Raw genomic sequence first — 19192 nt, forward strand, 5'->3', positions numbered from 1 at the left:
AAAATGTTGAATTACACATGTGGGGCCTTATATGTTGCATTTAATGAAGCCTCTAATTTTCACTTTCGTGCTTTGTTGAAAACTTGTTAAGGAATATGTAAACCAAATCATTCCATCATGTCCAAAAATGTAACCAAGATATATTGAATATAAAAACTTAACATTTTCACAATTAATGCATAAAGGGATCCTTTTCTTCAAAGGAAAGAAATCCTATTGTTTCCTCACCTTTCAAACTTTTGAATATAATGTTCCAATGATTTAAGCACACCCTTCAATCAAAAAAATTGTTTACTTAACTTGTTAAATGTAATAAGAAATACCAGAATAATATATTTCATGTGTTATTAGTTATTGTTGATCATAATAATATTTAATTATTAATCTATTAATTTAAACTCAAATTTTTTAATCAATCATGACAACTAACATTTAGAGTGATATATTTTTTGATATATCATTTCACATTGATTGTTGTGGTGAGAGAACAAACAATGATGAAGTAAAGTAGGAAGATGAATTGAGAAGAGTTAAAAAAATTATTAATTTCATTTTTTATAACATAATTTTGGTAGACATTTATAAAGAAACTAATATTTTCCAAGTGGGTAGTTGGAAATTGGAAATGATAGGAGAAATTTATAGGAAAGGTGTATGAAGATTGGAGAGAGAGAAGAAAAAGAGCCACTAATGCTAATTTATAGGAAAACATGGCAGACACAAGGTTATTTTTTTGGGTACTTGTTGGGGAATAAAATCATGTCTCTCTATCACACTCCTTTTTTTATCTTTCTTCACAAGATAATTTTTGGGAGTATATTATTGTCAAACTTTTTTGTACAACTCTATGTACTATTATGATTGGTTGAAATTTTTTTATTTAAGTTAAAATTATAATTATTAAATATTTTTTTGGCCAATCATATCTCTTGACACATAGAGTGATACAAATGAGTAAGACAGCAGATGTGTACCCATGATTTTTTTAGTTGTAGATATTCATTTTGTAGGTAAAAAGGATTGAAAATATACTGAATGAACCAGTTTGATTTTTATTTTATATTTTTGTTTGGCGCAAATGTAAAATTGTTTTTTAGTCAACATGAAGATCACATAATCAAATTTTAGAAACAATCTCTATTATGAGGAATAAGGTTATATACCCTTCTTAGATTTTTCTAAATGAGAGTCTCTTAGATCATATTTTTTAGTCTTTGGTCATACTGAATTATTTTTTCCACCTTTTTTAATTCTTTTTTAATTTTTGATGACCTTGTGTCTATTCAAAGGATAATGTGGAAGTCACTAACCCGGGAAAAATTAGTTAAAAAATATTATTAATAGTTGAATATTTAGAAGATGAGATTTAGATAATATTCTACTTATTTGTATATTACACTATTCCAAACATACTCACAACTCTAAAATATTTCCGACCAATAATATTATCGCGACTATAATTGTGATTGCATATGTCTATAATTGTCCGAAACATTAAGATTTCAGAATGCTATTTAAAACATACCTTGAACTATAGGCTGCATGTGCCTATAGTTTTCTTTCCTCCTTTGCAATATGATAATAATGCATGATTTTATTCAAATTCTCTAATAATGTGTGCATTGGGCCATTTGCATTTTTAAATAAACTCCAAAAGATAAGAATGATTATTAAAAAAAAGGACTTTATTCTAATGTAAAATAAACAAATATTAGAAATCAAAGAACACCTTATTAATATACTTGGTTTAGATTAGAATCGACCATTACAATGATAACTTTAAACTAAAACCAACAAAGAATTAAACAAAAGGAAAAGGTAACAAAATTCAGTGACAAGAAGTATAAAGAAGCAGTGAGGCCTAGCCTTATATTTCAAACTCTTACCTTAGTTCCAGGTTCTTCTGATCACAAGAGGAATTAACACAAACTTTCTAAGTTCATCTAATCTTAGAAAGATATCAGTGTTGGGGTGGTGGTGTTTGGAGTGAAAAACAAAAGAAAAATTGTGGTTTGTGAAGAAAAAGTTAGTGAAACAAAAAGGGTGGTGTAGGGTGGTTTTAGCCAAGTAATGCGCTCAGGAGTTTGTACATTGCAGCAGACCCTCACAGCTGAGGCTGCTTCAATCTTGAAGCACTCTCTTGTGTTGGCGCGCCGTAGGGGCCATGCACAGGTTAACACCACTCTCACTCTTTTTATCGATCTCCTGTCGTGACTCGATTTACGACAACAATCAGGCCTTAATCTTAGTCTTATTCGCAAGTCGAATTAAGTGAATAAGTATTTTATTTTTTTGCTTATTGAAGTCCTTTTTTTTTACAGGTCACCCCTCTGCATGTTGCAGCCACATTGCTGAGCTTAAGGGCAAGTAGTCCCTTCAAGAGGGCATGTCTGAAATCTCAGCCACAGTTTCAAACTTCATCACACCCTCTTCATTGCAAAGCTCTTGAACTTTGCTTCAATGTTGCACTCAACAGGCTTCCAACAACACAAGGTCCTAGTTTTCTACAAAACCAACCTTCTCTTTCTAATGCTCTCATTGCTGCACTCAAAAGAGCACAAGCACACCATAGAAGAGGGTGCATAGAACAACACCACCACCACCAACAACAACAACCACTTCTCATTGTAAAAGTGGAGTTAGAACAACTCATCATATCTATTCTAGATGACCCTAGTGTTAGTAGGGTTATGAGAGAAGCTGGTTTCTCTAGCACTGATGTGAAGAACAACATAGAAGACAACAAAACTTCAACAACAACAACAACATTAACAAGTTCTGTTTTTTACAACAATTCTTGTGGTGGTGTTTTCTCTTCTCCTTGTTCACCTAGTGAAAACCAAAAAAAGCAGCATTTTTTGGGTTCTTACACCAATTCTCATGAGTATAGTACACCATTGATGTTTCCCATCACTCATGAAGAAGATATGAAAGTGGTTTTAGATATTCTTTTAGGTAAGAATAAGAAAAAGAACAGTGTTATAGTTGGTGATTCTTTATCATTAAATGAAGGTCTTGTGGATGAGATAATGAGAAAATTTGAAAGAAGAGAAGTACCTAATGAGTTAAAGACAACAAATTTCATAAAGTTTCAATTTTCTTCTTTGAGTTTCATGAATAAAGATGAAGTGAAAATGAACCTTTCATCTCTGAAAAAGAAGGTAGATTCTGTTATATCAAGTGGAAGGGGTGCTATATTTTATGTTGGAGATTTGAAGTGGATAGTAGAGGGAATTAGTTATGAGAGTGTTGATGTTGTAGTTGAAGAAATAGGGAAATTGTTTTCTGAGTTGAGAGATTCAAACACTAGTAAGGTTTGTGTTATGGGGACAGCAAGTTATCAAACATACATGAGATGTCAAATGAGACAACCTCCTCTTGAGACTCACTGGAATCTTCAGGTTGTTCCTGTTCCATCTGGTGGACTTGGATTGACTCTTCATGCTCCCAGGTAATTAATCTCTTCGATGTCTGTTACAGCCTGATACGCCCCAAATGTGGTCTAATATGATTGCATTGTAGCTCAATACGTCAGTATCATTATAACTCGGTGTCACCGCAATTGCGTGTAATACAGTTGTGGCGGTTACAACAACCAGAATACTGTAGCTGCGTCATATATATATATATATATATATATAAAAGCAGCCCAATGCACGAAACTCCATTTAGTAAGGTTTGGGAAGGATAGATGTATACAGATTTATTTTCGCTACCAAAGAAGTTATTTTCAGGATTTAAACCCATAACTTTATGGTCACGAAACAATAACTTTATTGTTGCGTCAAACTCACTCGCTTACACTTTATATATATTGTAGACAATTTATTATCTCAAATATGATTCACATTAACATTTTGGAAGGAATTAATAATAGATCAGAATTGAAACATTAGCTTCTGATACAGAATATATTAAAAACTCAACACTATATACTTAATTATTTGCTTAATTTTGCATGATAATTGGAATTTCTGCACTCAATATGCAGTGTCTATGATTCAAAGATGACCAACTCTCATAACCCATCTCAAATTCTGGAAACAAAACTGTTCAGTATCAAGGAGGAGCATGATAAACTCAATTGTTGTGAAGAATGTGACTCAAATTATGAAAAAGAAGCTGTTTTGTTCAAACCAAGCCATAAGAAACTATTACCTTCATGGCTTCAGTCTCACAGCACTGAAGTCCATCATAAGGTACAAAAATCTCAGCCTTTTTTCCTTCCTTATAGTACAAGATATGAATCTATGATACTAAAAAATATTAAGTTATTTGATATTTGAATTGTATTTATTGTTGTGACACAAATTGTTTCTTCTATATATGCATTTGTTTCTACTATTAGTGGCTTAAGGACAATTCAATTTCAATATTTATAGGATGAAATAACTCAGCTGAAAAGAAAATGGAATGGACTAGGCCATTGTCTCCACCAAAGAAAACAACCTCAAAGCCATTGGAGCAATAGTTTATATGAAAATCATAGTTCAAATGCTAAGATCTACCCTTATAATTCATCATACCCCTGGTGGCCAAGCCAAACTAGTGTCTTCACTGATTCAAGTTCTATATCTTTTGCTGATTCTGCTGCAGCAAGACCAGCTTATAGCTCCAACCTTGTCCCTCACTTCAAGCATCAACAATCATGCACCATTGAGTTCAGTTTCATCAATGATGTAACTGATGAGAAAAAGGAAGAAACAACAATGTTGGATTCAGTTAAGGGCATTGTTGAAGATAAGGAAGTAAAGGTTACTCTTGCTCTTGGAAATTCAACATATAGTGATGGTTCAAGGGAAAAGGTGGAAAGTATAAGTGATAATACAAGACTTGTGCAACAAGCTCATATTTGTAAAATGTTGCAGGAGAATGTGCCATGGCACTCTGAGAAAGTTTCTTCAATATCAGAAGCATTGGTTCTTGGTTGTTCCAAATCAGCAATGCAAAAAAGTGCTACATGGTTATTCATGCATGGCAATGACTATGTTGGGAAAACGAGGTTGGCGCGCGCAATTGCAGAATCATTTTTCGGCTCAGTGAATGATGATAAGTTCCTTCACTTGGACATGATGATCAAAACATGTGATGACTTAGGAACAGAAACTCAATTTTCTGAAATTCTGAATGGAGCACTGAAAACACATGAACAACTAGTGATTTTGATAGAAAATGTTGATTCTGCTGATGCCCATTTCAAGAAGTTCCTTGCAGATGAATTTGAGACATTAAAGCTTGGAAATTTATGTAACAATGAGGAGAATTCATGCAATGCAATATTCATATTGAGTAATGATGGTTGCACTAAAAGAACCTATAATGAAAAGCATAACAAGGACTTTGTGATGAAACTTGTGTTGCAAGTTAGTGAAACCAAGTCTTCATTGGAGCCATCATCATCACCTTGCTTGAGCCACAAGAGAAATCTATCTCAACTTGATTTCTTTACCAAGATCAAGAAGGCAAGGATTGAAGAGAAAGAACAAGAAGGTGTTTTGGTTTGTGAAACAAAGAAAGAGTTTTCTACACAATCAAGCTTTAACACTCTTGACTTGAACATAAAAGCTCATGATAATGAAGAAGAAGAAGAAGAGGATTATGAAAAAAGTAGTTCAAATTCAAGTGATTCAACTAGAGAAATCATAGCTGATAATCTGAACTCAAATGGGTTTGTTAACTCAATTAAGAACAGATTTGAGTTAAACCAAAGTCCATCTAGGGAGAGGAAAATGAAAGACATGTTTCTGTTCAAAATCAAAGGTTCTTTTGAGGAAGTTTATGGTGTAATGAACTTTAGTGTAGAGAATAAGGTGATAGAGGAAATTGGTGTAAGTTGTGGTTCTTTTACTAATAGCATGTTTGAGAAATGGCTCAAAGACATTTTTCAAACAAGTTTAAGGATAGTTAACTTTGGTGGGAAGGAAAAGGAAAATGAGGGTATAGTTTTTACACTTTGTTGGGGTGGTAAAGGTGACAAAAAATGTCATAGTGGCTTCATGAGTTCATGTCTTCCCAAGAATATTCAAGTTAACTACTTCATGGATTGAGTCACTTTGGGTATATATTATGGACAGGTTTATTGTAAAATTGTCCAAAAATCTGTAAAATGGTAATAGCTTTTGTGTAAATGCTGATTTTCATTATAGAATTATGTTTTAATGGAGTAAGGATAATTTTCCGTATTCGAGAGACAAGTGCATGTTTTTACGATTGGGTTAAAGAGTAGAAATATTATAGTATTATAGGAGTGTAATATCTATGTACTGTTAGTATAAAGATTTATATACACTTATTTTATTATCTACCATTCATTTGTATTATTTTTACTAATGTCTGTCGGTCCACATTCTTATTTTAAGGTACTAAGTAACTAATTTTTATACATTTTACGTTGTATATCTTTTTTATATTGTACATACTTTATATAATAATTGTTTGTCTTTATTAGAATATACAACTTGTAATTACTTGTTTGAAGTGATTCTCTAAGATTATATGGTTTTTTTTTGTAAAAATTAAAAAATGGAAGAAAAAATAGGAATATATAAATTATACTATAGTGGTGATTGCACTATGTATTGGCTTTATATATATAGTATAGATGGAAGAATTAATAATAATGACACTGTTATATTGTTTATAGATTGCAACTTGTTGCACCCGAATGAGTCTAGTCATAATAAATATTGCTTATACTGGTTGAGTTTGAGTGCAAATAATTGATTATATAAAATTATGACTTAATCATTATATTGGACTAATTAACATGTCACAATTCATCTCATGAATACCCCTCGTCGAATTAGGTTAGAGAGACTATTAAAAGGAGGGAAGTGTAATAATACCGAAATTCTACTTGAGGAAAAAAGTGCTCCCTAATCTAATCTTTACTTTTAATTAAAGTTAAACATTTCAATAGCTCCTTAAAAAAATTTAATAAAGATTAATGTGTCTCTTAAACTTGTTATAAAATAAATAAATTTATGGCCATTTGAGAATATTGAAAATTATTTGTATTTATTTTTAGATATAAACTAAGATACCAAACACAATTTTTTGAACAAATTTAAAAATATTAGGATTGTTTGAAAGATGTTGAGCAACATTTATTAAGATGGAAGTTTCGAGTATCTTAAAAGTTAAAGGGTAAAGTTCAATACAAGAGAATAAAGCTAGAGTTTTGAATATCGTGCATGATTAAAAGATAAATACATATAAAATGTTTCAAGTGATAATGTGTGATTATTAAATAATTTTTTATCTTAATCATTTATAACAATTGTATAACTCAAATTTATTATTATTTTACTTCTATGAAAAATGTTATAATTTGAGTCACTTACCTAAATAATCACTCATATCATCCATGTTTATCTTGGATCATGCACAAATATATATGCACCACCACAATAAAAACCAAAATGATGATAAAATAAAAATTAGACTTGACTACAAGACATTGACACTTTATCATTGTTTTGACCTTAAAGGTTTGCATGATTGAAAGGCATATTTGGGTCTTGTCTTCCCATCTTAGAACACCATCATGCCTTTTATTGAGATATGATTCCTTAAATTTTATATTTTGCTTTAGGAAAAAGCACTTGAGTGTCTTGTTGTTTAATTATGTAAAGTTAATCTATAATAGAGGATTGATAATATATATATATATATATATATATATATATAATCCTCTTCATAATTGAAGCTCAGTGTAAGGAACAAAAAGTAGAAATTATAACTTAATTACTAGATAATATGTAATATGCACATGCTAGCTAGTGGTATACTCTTAATGTTAAATCTTCAAAATTTGATATTTATTCGTTTAAATTAGTATAATTAACTTCAACCCATTCGTCATGTGTTGATGTGGTTGGGTTTTAATTCCAAGAGAAAACTTTATTAAAAGGGATAGTCACTTCTCATTATCAATCTCAATAAAATTAGTTTCCAATTTGATAAGAGGGTGAAAAATAGTCCAAAAAATGTATTACTTTACGATTCAATTATTTAATTTTTAATTTAAATATATTTTTTCAATTAATCGCAAGTCGTGACATATGGAGTGACACAACTTTATAAGATAGAGATGTGCTCCGAGATAATACTTGAAAAAAGTTGAATAATTCACAAATACTTTATCTAATTCTCTATGTGATGTTTTTTAATCTTAAAATGTGGCTTATACTTTTTTTTACAAAAAGGACCAACATTCAAGACTAGTGGATTAGTTTATACTACATTATTATTCCTTTTGTCAAAACCAAAACATTCTTATAGCCATTGATATGTGCAATGGGCAGCTTTTCTCATAAACATAACTTTCTAGAATTTATCAACAACATATATTCATCACTTTTTTCATTCTAAACACTTAAAATAAAGCATGCCAACACTATAATCATAATGATCTCAACCTTATTGCTCTAATATATTTTTAGGTTATTTAACTTATATATTCTTTTTAAAAGCTTTTAATTAATTAATTGCATTATCAACAATGATGATTGGGTACAACAACTCTATCATTGCTAACTTTAATTTTATTTCCAAGTAAAGGCCATTGATAAATCTTTTAGAGCACTAATTCAATCAGAAAGTGAGGGACCCCTTAGAATGAAGGTACCCCAGCATCATAAAAAGACACTAAAATGGAGTTTGTCATGATGAAACCCTAATAAGAGATACACCTTTTTTGGAAAAACTCCACCCAAGCACATAATTTTATATTTAAGCATAGTGGAAGTTAGATTTGCAAGAAAGTGACCATCAAAGTAGAATCATGTTTAAATAAAATGAAAATGGTAGTGCCCTTCTATTTGATTGTGATTCATAATTTACATTCTAAGCTGAAAATAGATAGTACTTCTCAATAGAGATAAGAGAAAATATTTACTTGTATGTGAGGAACATTAAGAGAAAAAATGTTAATTATATTGTATTTTTTTCTCACTCAATTTTTTTTCATGTGGGGAGTTTGTCACTCAATTATGCAATAATGCTAAACTTTACTAAGTTTTTCATCCAAACACTAGTAAAAGAAGGGAGCATATTTGTTCTCCTACTTTTTGTATCACTCTATATACTATCATTTCTAATTGGTTAAAAAAACTATTTACGTTAAAATTGTAATTATTAAATATTTTTCCGACCAATCATATCTCCTAGTATACAAAGTGACACAAAAGAATGAGACAACAGATATATATCTGTAAAAGAAGCCTTCCTAGCTAATGGCAAGCAAGATTACTAGCTACTTATTAGAGCAACTAAGGTTGCAAAAAAGTTTGATGACTAAAACAAAATGAAAAATGTTTAAGGAGCAAACCTAGATATATAAGCAAAAGTTGAGGGATAGAAGATACATCCAAACTAAAAAAAAATACATGTTAAAAACTATTAATATATAATGTTTCCATTTTTACTTGTATGTAAAAATATATAAATACATAAAATTACATTGTTTTTCTTTCAGACAACTTAATTATATTTTTCATCTATTTTGTTTCTAAGATACACTCACTTCCATTAAAATTTATTATTATTTTTATCATCGCATTGACTTTTCTTAAAGAGAAGACGGTTAAAATTAAAATGTTCTTCCTTATAACTTTTGAAATAGAAAGAGTGTCAAGTACACTTAAGTTAAAACCTAGATAAGGTGAAAAAAGTTTTTCCTATGAAAATCTACAGATACGTGGGGCTAACTTTCTCAATGGATATTTTTTCATCTACAAGACTCGAACTCAGGTTCTTGTTTAAGGTGAATCAAACATGTATCACTTGAATCACACTCGTTGGTATTTGAAATGAAAATTTGAAGTAGTATTTTCTAATTTAATGAATATTCAAAACACAAAGAAAAAATATTAAATATGAATTCTAAGAGTGTTTAAAATCATTATGGCTTTAATAAATTTGAAGAAGGGATATAATATACCTTCAAAATTACAGCTTGCTGCACTCACTTTTTTAGCCATAATAACATAAAAATGAATGCTTTAACAATTTTAAATGGTTTAATTAAATTGCATAACACTTTTAGTTGAACAACCTAATTTAAATTTCTCTAATAAAACATGGACCTAAAATAAATATCAAAACACACTTGGATATTGATGTACCTTGTTCTGAAACATGAGCCCAACAATAATCCCCTTTGTTTCATGGATTAGCCCATTCATCAATCATGATCCACCAGTGTTATAGGCTTTTCATGTATATTATATGTTCTCTTAAGCAATCTTACCGTATATATTTCTCGAAATATCTATAGTTTTGTTGATATAGTTGAATTGATAAAATATTATATTATATAAGATTTAGTTAACTTTAAATAGTAAAAATAAGGTGATGAAACAAAAGGATATGATTAATCGGAGTTCCAAATTTTTGATATTTCAACAACAAAATAGTGTCCAAACGGGTCACGGAGGATGAAGCCACTTCGATATTATATTGGAATTTAGAATGGTAAAAATTGGTCAAACTCATATATGATGTAGTCCAAATAATTTATTTCATAGGCAAAAGTTGTTATAAACAATAAAATAATAACAATTCAAATAATAATTAATAAAATAAATGAAGTTAACTAAATTTTATTTAAGATAATATTTTATCAATTTACCGTTTAATAGTACAATGATTCATAACACATGAATACCTTTGAAGTAGAATAAAATGATATCTCTTTCAAGGACTTTTATAACGAAAATAATGCAAAGAAATTGGTCAAAGCTAAAAGAAATTCAATAAACAAAATTCAGTTTTTAATCATGAAGATTCTATCACCAATAGAAAAATATTTGAGCTATATCATCATTCTTCTCCTAACCAAACAGTTGCATATATTTTTTAGTTTTCAGATTTATTGCAGTAGGACAAATTTTAGAAGTGTTAATAGTCTTTAAGTGCTAGGTTTATATATGAAAAAAATATCTTTATTTTGTTGTAGAACTTGGTGTGTTTGTCATATTATTTTTATACATAAATATATTTAATGTGATTGTTTAGTGCTTTTGTCTTTGTAAAGATTAAATGACATGAAGAACCATTAAATTGAGATAAAAGATTTATGTAAGAGTTTTTTTTACACTTTTTTATTTATCATTCTTCTTTCATTCATACGTTAATCATGGTTTCGGTACTATAGGTAGGGATAGAAACAGGTCAAGTCGCTTATTAGGGGTATATTACTTAGTCTATAACAGGCTAGGTCAAGCTAAGTTTTTTTCGTAAACAGGTCAGACTCAGACTTTTTGAAAAGCCTATTTAATTTAACAAGTCAAACTTTAGCCATCCAAAAGGTTTATTAAACCTAACAGGTTTGCCTATTTAGCTATATTATGTAATAATATTCATATTATATAATTTTAATATAAATAATGCCAATATATATAATTTTAATATAAAAATATAATTAAATTCTTAGGGTTATAAAGTCTAGTTAAAAATATTAGCCTATTTAAATATAGATATGATGATCTATTTCAAGATAATATAGTATAACAGACATTTAAACTAACACGTCATACCATACTTTTAAGTAGGTCAGACCTAAGCTTTGAATTTTTTTGTTTCAACAAATATTATAAATAAAAATTGTTATCGTTTTTTTTATATTATTTTTCCAACAATAATATTTGCATAATATATATATATATAACTTCATTAAAGTATTATAGCAATACTCTCTCATTAGTTTAATGACAGATATAATCATCCCTAATATTATGTTGTGTACTTAAAACTGATTAAACCTAGGGAATGGAGTAAAGATAAGTTATCTCCTCCTGCCAGTGAAATTATGACATGTGTCATATTTCATCATTTTCAATAAAAATATTTTAAAAAATAAATAAAATAACACATATATCATAATTTTATTGGATAGAAGAGATAAGTTATACATTATTCTCTTAAACCTTATTTGAAGTTTGATATGAGTGTCGGGTTTTATGTTTCAAAACTCTTGAGGAGGATTTTGGACCTGTTGCATTTAGTTTCATAGGCAACGAGTTCCCCAACTTGTTCTTCAACCCAAACTGCGCCCAAAAAAGCCTCTCTCACATACACACATTGATACATATATATATATACACACACATATATACACTTTAACTTCACAAAAACCAAACCCCTTCCTTTTCCACCTTACAACAACTCCATTAGTTTATTCTTCTGTTTTTTAGTGCGTTTTTTTCACATGTTGCCACTGCCAATTTGGTTTTCATTATAATTCATGGGTGCCAATGTTATTCTTAATAAGTTATTATGTTTACGTCTTCTGGGTTTGCTCCAAACCAATTTGAATTCCAAAAATCAATGCTTCTTTAGACTTTGTTCTTCTGCTTCTTCTGCATTAATGATTGACTACCATGTGTTTGATGAAAGTCCAAAACTTGGTTCCAATTTTGTGGTAAATAGGACAAGTGCCATGTTCGAGGGAACGAGGCGTGAGTTATTTCCTTTAGTAGTTAGGGTGTTTAAGTCATTAAATTGGAGGGTTGCAAGTGAAATAAGATTTGGGAGTTGGGTTGAGAGTCATGGCCTTTCTCATTCAATCAATTGTTTTAGAATCATCATTCACACGTTTGCTTTAGTGAGGATGCGTTTGGAAGTGTTTGCTTTGTTGAGAGATGTTGTTGGATACTATAATGAGGCTAAATATGACACGTTCGAGTTGTTTTCGGATTTGTTAGATTCACCCCGCCATGTGGAAAGATCAGCTGTTGTGTTTGATATGCTCATAAAAGTCTTTGCATCTAACTCCATGCTTGAGAATGCCCTTGATGTGTTTTTTAATGCTAAGCATGTTGGGATTGAACCTGATGTGAGGTCTTGCAACTTCTTGTTGAAATGCTTGGTAGAAGCAAATAGAGTGAAATTTGTTAGACGGTTTTTTGAGGAGTTGAAAAGCTCTGGTCCATCACCAAATATCTACACATATACTATTATGATGGACTTTTATTGTGGAGGAGATCTTCGGAAGGATACAGATATTACAAGGGCTAATGAGATTTTAGGGAAAATATATACTAGTGGGCTAAACCCAACTGTTGTTACTTTTAGTGCTTATATTCATGGGCTTTGTAAAGTTGGTTCTGTTGACCTTGCTCTGAATTTAGTTCGTAATTTGTGCTATAAAAACCAGCCTCTCAATAACCATTGTTTTAATTCTTTAATTTATGGATTTTGTCAAAGAGGTGCAGTTGATGAAGCTTTGGAAGTTATGGAAGAAATGAAGAGCTTTGGAGTATTGCCTGATGTTTATAGCTATAGCATTTTAATGAATGCATTTTGCGAGAAAGGGGATGTAGAGAGAAGTCTTTGTTTGATGAGTGAAATGGAACTCCACCAGATAAAACCATCCATTGTTACCTATACCTCCCTCATCCACGGTCTAGGCAAGAGTAAGCTGATGCAAAGCGCAGTGGATATTTTTCGTAGTATTGGTGCTTCTGGTTTCAAATATGATCAGGCTATTTATGAAACTTTAATCCATGGATTTTGCATGAAAGGTGATATGGATTCAGCCATTAAATTTTTGGACGAAATGATCAGCAATAATTTGCTACCTACTGCGTTTAGTTGCCACAGTCTAATTAGGGGATTCCACAAACTGGGACTATACGATAAGGCCTTGGAAGTTTTCAATATCATGCTACAAAATGGTATCCAGCCAGATACTATCACTTGCAATTTTATTCTTGATGGGTACTGCAGGGCAGGTTACCTGAAAGAAGCCTTGACGCTGTTGGAGGAATTCCGATGCCATGGAATTGACCTTAACACACATTCATATAATGCAATCATCTACAGGCTTTCGAGAGAAAGTTATCCAGAAAGAGCATTGGAACTCCTGCCACGAATGTTTAAGGGGAATGTTCTTCCTGGTGTTGTTAATTATAGCACTCTTATATCTGGCTTTGCCAAACAGTTAAGTTTAAAAAAGGCTGTGAGGTTATTCACAAGAATGGTAAAAGCAGGGATCACTTTCAACAACATCACATATACAATTCTTATTAACGTATTTAGCAGTAATTGCAAAGTGCATGAAGCATATGGTATTTTTAAGGAAATGAAGAAAAGGGATATGCGTCCGGATCAGATTTGTTATACATCTTTAATATCAGCATTTTGTAAAACTGGTGAAATGAAAAAGGCCTGGGCATTATTTGAAGAAATGTCGAGGGAAGGGCATTTGCCAAATGTAGTTACTTATACATGTTTGATCGATGGATTTTGTAAGTCAAACCGGATAGATCTAGCTTCCTCTCTGTTTGATCAAATGAACAGAGACGCAGTTACTCCTGATGTTGTAACTTACACTGTCCTCATTTCTTGGTACCATAAGCATGCTTGCGTTGATCAGGCACATAGACTGTATGATGAAATGAAGGCAAAGGGTATTTTGCCAGATGCTAGAACTCATGAGGTTCTAGGTTTGCAAGATGGTATCATTCATGAAGGTTAGGAGGTTGTAACAAAGCTTCCATGATATCCAGCTGGTATGTATTCTGACATAGCTTCGTGTATTCGACATCTATTATTGTATGCCAGTTTAGTAACCTTGTTTACCAATTGATATTCCATTTGAAACAGTCTGATCATAATAAAATCTTTGTTGCTCGGTAGCTGTTTCACTCGATGATATCCACTTATTGTGTGGTTAATTTCCCCCAGTAATTATGAAGTAGTTATATATTATCATCCCACTAGTTTGTATACAAGTGTCCCCAGTAGCTAATTATTTGTGACAAGTATTGGAACTATCATTTTAAGTCAATAAAATGAGACGAATAATGCTACATATGAAATATTTAGTAAGCATGAGAGTTTACATATCTATCTATACCATTAGATTTTTGTTTATGCTAGTTTGAATAACATTTTCCAAAATAGACTAGGTACTACTAGTTTAAATGTTCACTTGCACTCCTAGTCATCATCCTAAACTTTATTGAATGTAAATTTCAAGAGATCGTATATTTTTACATGTATGACTCATTAAGAATTCTTTTTTTTTTTTTGTATATTAGTGTAAAAAAATTCCCCACTAAGCAAACTTATAGTGTCCATCACTGGTTGCCTTGCTTGCTTTAATTGATGAATTGCCAATTATCTTTACATTTTCCAATTCTAAGTGAACCAACTTTATATCGTCGAGTTGACATGATCTACATATGCTGGTTATAATGAAATAGAATATTGTTGTTTTAGTAATGATATTACAGTACCGAAAGTGTTGATAGAAGTTAGTTTATTAACTTATTATTATAATTGTTATCATCTTCCTCATCCTTGATAGCCTTGTGTATCACAAAATAAGGTTGAATGTTTAATTTCTAATGCAGTGATCCAAGGAAGACATATTGGGTGGTTAAGAGAGTCAAACTTGGTAAGTTAAATGCGATGCTCATGCCCCTGTGGCACTTCCAATACTGTGACAGTACTATGCTGTAATTTTTTATTTATTTAAATAGATTAATTTGGTATCCTATTCCCTATTTAATTCTTATCTGTATATTCATTGTCATATTGTGATGTAGCTCACATTATTTTTAAATTAGGATAGCAAGATGGATTGACTTTTTAGGAAAGTCATGAATCATCAGGCAGAAAGTCCAGAAGTTGTAATCATTGCAAAAATGGAGGTAGTTCTCTGTTCATATTTATAAACATCTAAAGTCAAAAACTGCATAATTATTAATTAGGGATATGAAACATTAAAGAAGTTAAGGGTGACGGGTAAAGCTTGAAATGACTATGTTGTATGTCTTTTTGTTTATGAAGCTCTTGCTCTTGCATTATTATTGGGGCGAAGCTAGCCCTTGATTTCATTTTTCTTTTTGGTGTGTCTTTTGTACTTACTATGAAGAGGCAATTTACATTGGATGATTTTCTTTTGGTACTACCAAGGGTATCCCTCACCCTATAGGTAAGAAATTAATCTCTTTTGGGATGTGTGGTTGCCTCTCCCAACATGTCTCGCTCCCATAAATCGAACATTTGACCTTTTGGTCATGCTACGGATCTAGCAGGGTCTTACACCACTAGACCAATGCCTTTTTGGTTTACATTGGTTGATTGATATAAGAAACCATTTTGACTATTCAAACTTGCTTGAAAGAGCACCAAAGTTTGCATTTTCTTTGTGAAGCAACCTAAGCTTCCACATTTCTGAGCAACTTTAGAACATGATTTCTGATAAATATTAATACTTTGGTTATGGTACAATATTCACCATAAAGTATTTATGAAGCTATTGCGGAACATTCTGCAGGTAGGATTGACAACCATTATCTGCATTTGGGCTCTTAGCCTGGTGCCTCAGGAGAAGTGCGCCTTGATGTCAATAAGTTATTCCTGAAGAATTGTGATCGGCATTTCAAGATGTGTATTCAAGTAACAATCATGCTTTGCATTTTTTGGAAGCAAGTTTCATCTCTCAGACTTTCAACTTGGGAGGTCTCATCTTCAGCTTGCTTGGCCATGGCCTTGGCACCATAATAATTGGTATGTTATCATTTTACCTCTACAATATAAAGGGCACATAAATGTATTTCTGCTCTGAACTATGAAAAACCTGTTCATTTGTGTAATATGGCTCCTATTTCAATGGTTAGAGACCAATTGATTTGGCTTTTTTTCTCTTGAAATTGATATTATGAAGGCTTCATATGTGACGACAAAAGAGGAAGGGTGATCGGTACAGCACAGAAATTTGAAGATTTCCATTCACTACTTGAAGATGCCATTTGGCCAATTAAATTTCATTTTCCTGGGCTACCGGAACTACTTTCCTGGTTAGATTCTGCAACAAACTTCACTTTCTTCATTCTATGAAAAGAAATGCTATTTTATGGGCCATATATATTTTACTTCTTTTTCTCAGTAGCATTATATTTGATCATTTTATCTCTTTAAAGAGATGCCATGTGTGCTTATTATGAATGAAATGAGGAGGTGGGGGAATTGGCAAAGTATCCAAAAATACAGGTCTTGATGTTTAGATACTATCAATTTTATATTATTCTCCCTTCAATGCTTCCATTTTCAGTGCACCCTTAGTTGACCTGTTCATGTGTAGTGTTTCCACTTATTTGATGAAATTTACTTTGCACCCTCGTGAATAGGCGAAATTAAGATCATAGATAACAATGTGTGTTTTATCTTGAAGCTAGATGCTAATAATATGAAAAGTGAGTTTTGTATAATTGATTTCTCAACTCAGTTTGAATCTTCATTTTTTTTTACATTGAAAAAAAATTTAGCATTTCTAAACATAAAAATCGGTACTTTTTCCATGGTGGATGCGAAAATCAAGTTTAGATTCCGATTACTATTTTTTCTTCTGAATTCTGCTGTTACTTGACTACTCTTTGGCACCATGACAGGTGAAGTTTGGATTTTGGGGAAAGGCAGTCTAAGGCAGATATGATATTAGCTGCCTTACAAGACATTTGTTGATTCTGATGCCATTGTACTCCACCTTTACTACTTACAGTATTCAATTTTTCTTAATGATAGTTGGTTGTATTCACCAATTTTCGCAATAATAGCTTGTTCCGCGGCAGGATTAACTGCATTTTATATGTTTTGGATCTTCTTCTTTTGCAAGAACAGCATTTTGGCAGGATGTGGAAGTTGCCATTCATAACTTCATTCGATCTCTTTCTCTAGTTGCCATTGATGGCTAAAAATACCAGACTAAGGAGTCTGCCAACTGAGATGAATGTGTTATTAACTCTGCATCGATCATTGGGAGAGAACAATAGAGCAAGTCTCCAAATCGATGCATGCAATGACAAAGCATAGAGCAGCTCGACGAACAATACATTGATGGTACAAACTCGGAAATGCTTTAACTATAAGCTTGCAGATTCCTTAACTTAGTGTTTTTGGCCAGCATTAACAAGTAGAGAAAAAGATCCAGTGACTTTACAAATGGCCACTTCCAATGACTTTATGAAAGACTAATTGCATATCTCATCCAAACTATTTTTTGTGGAATGAAATATGTTCAGAGATGTATTCTATGTATATAGTTGAAGCACAATATTTGAAGAAGTTGTGTATTATTAGTATTATACAAATCAATTATACCATGTTTGGAGAATGTACTTGGATGGCACTGTCAAATGGGTTAGATATCCAGAATTTTGCCAATTAGTAGTAGATATATGGAGAAACTTGGATTAGTATTGGATTATAGGTTGAAATCTGATATAATTATTGAAGTTATGTTAATTGAACATAAATTTTTCAACATGGTATTTGACACTGTTAATATTTTGTCTGTATTTGTCACTTTATTCTTTATATTTAGACTAAAAAAATACATCACAGAAAAAAAATAAATACATCATATGGTTAGGGATGGCAACGGGCACGGGTAGTAGCTACCCACTATCCGTTTCAGAATAGAAGAGTAATACCCATACTTGCCCGTACCCGTATGGGTACCCGTTTGTGACCCGTACTCGTGCCCGTACGGGTTTTACCCACGGGTACGGGTTTTTTTTGCCATCCCTACCTATGGTGTTCCATTTTACTAATTGTTCTGATTATGGATCATATCCCCTTGTGCTTCCTTCCCCATCACTAAATAGTGGATTAATATTTAATATAAAGGATTACCACCACTCTCCTTTATGATTAATAACCAAAAAATATTTGAACATAAAATCTAATAGATTTTATTTTAGTTGACCAATAACAACTCTTCCACATATGAAACTAAACAATGTTAATTAGTGTCTTTGGGTTTAAAGAGTAAAAAAATTGGAATACAAACAAAGTATGGATCAATTGAGCCTTAATAAATTTGCACATATGCATATTCTTATACAGAAACTTTACTCCTATTTTATTACTCTAATAATCATAATTATTTATGGGATCAGGTATGGACTTTAATAATGAGAAATTTTGTGCTGCAATTGCCTGAAATAAAAGAAAGTGTGCTTTACAATAGAAAGGAATAAATTATACAAGATCAAGAATTCAACAACAAATTTAATGTCAGTGATCAACATCTATATTTTAGCTATCAAAGTAATCATCAATAACTTTTAAATTAACAATTTATTCTTTGTTTATATACATTCATACAAAGTAGATTATCATCCGTATGAATGCATGGGTCTCCTAATCAGTGATCTCTATAAATATTTATCATGAG

General features: G+C 31.4%; 2 protein-coding genes across 5 annotated transcripts; both read left to right on the plus strand.

Annotated features, from left to right (window-relative positions):
* Positions 1879-6151, plus strand: LOC109327560 (protein SMAX1-LIKE 4-like). Its single transcript, XM_019560743.1, has 4 exons — positions 1879-2172; positions 2322-3451; positions 3992-4199; positions 4383-6151. The coding sequence occupies exons 1-4, from the start codon at positions 2071-2073 to the stop codon at positions 6045-6047; spliced, it is 3105 nt and encodes a 1034-aa protein (XP_019416288.1). The 5' UTR covers positions 1879-2070; the 3' UTR covers positions 6048-6151.
* LOC109328471 (pentatricopeptide repeat-containing protein At5g39710-like) lies at positions 12039-18359 on the plus strand. 4 transcript variants are annotated; one of them, XM_019561949.1, is made up of 7 exons: positions 12039-14516; positions 15363-15406; positions 15579-15662; positions 15741-15742; positions 16292-16524; positions 16635-16814; positions 17630-18359. In XM_019561949.1, exon 1 carries the CDS (start codon positions 12248-12250, stop codon positions 14480-14482), a length of 2235 nt encoding a protein of 744 aa, XP_019417494.1. In that variant the 5' UTR covers positions 12039-12247; the 3' UTR covers positions 14483-14516; positions 15363-15406; positions 15579-15662; positions 15741-15742; positions 16292-16524; positions 16635-16814; positions 17630-18359. The 4 variants fall into 4 exon arrangements, with proteins under 4 accessions (XP_019417494.1, XP_019417496.1, XP_019417495.1 ...); XM_019561951.1 differs by having other exon boundaries at positions 16682-16814; XM_019561950.1 differs by having other exon boundaries at positions 15584-15662.

The sequence above is a fragment of the Lupinus angustifolius genome, chromosome LG15, assembly GCF_001865875.1.
Source record: "Lupinus angustifolius cultivar Tanjil chromosome LG15, LupAngTanjil_v1.0, whole genome shotgun sequence".
Classification (NCBI taxonomy): domain Eukaryota; kingdom Viridiplantae; phylum Streptophyta; class Magnoliopsida; order Fabales; family Fabaceae; genus Lupinus; species Lupinus angustifolius.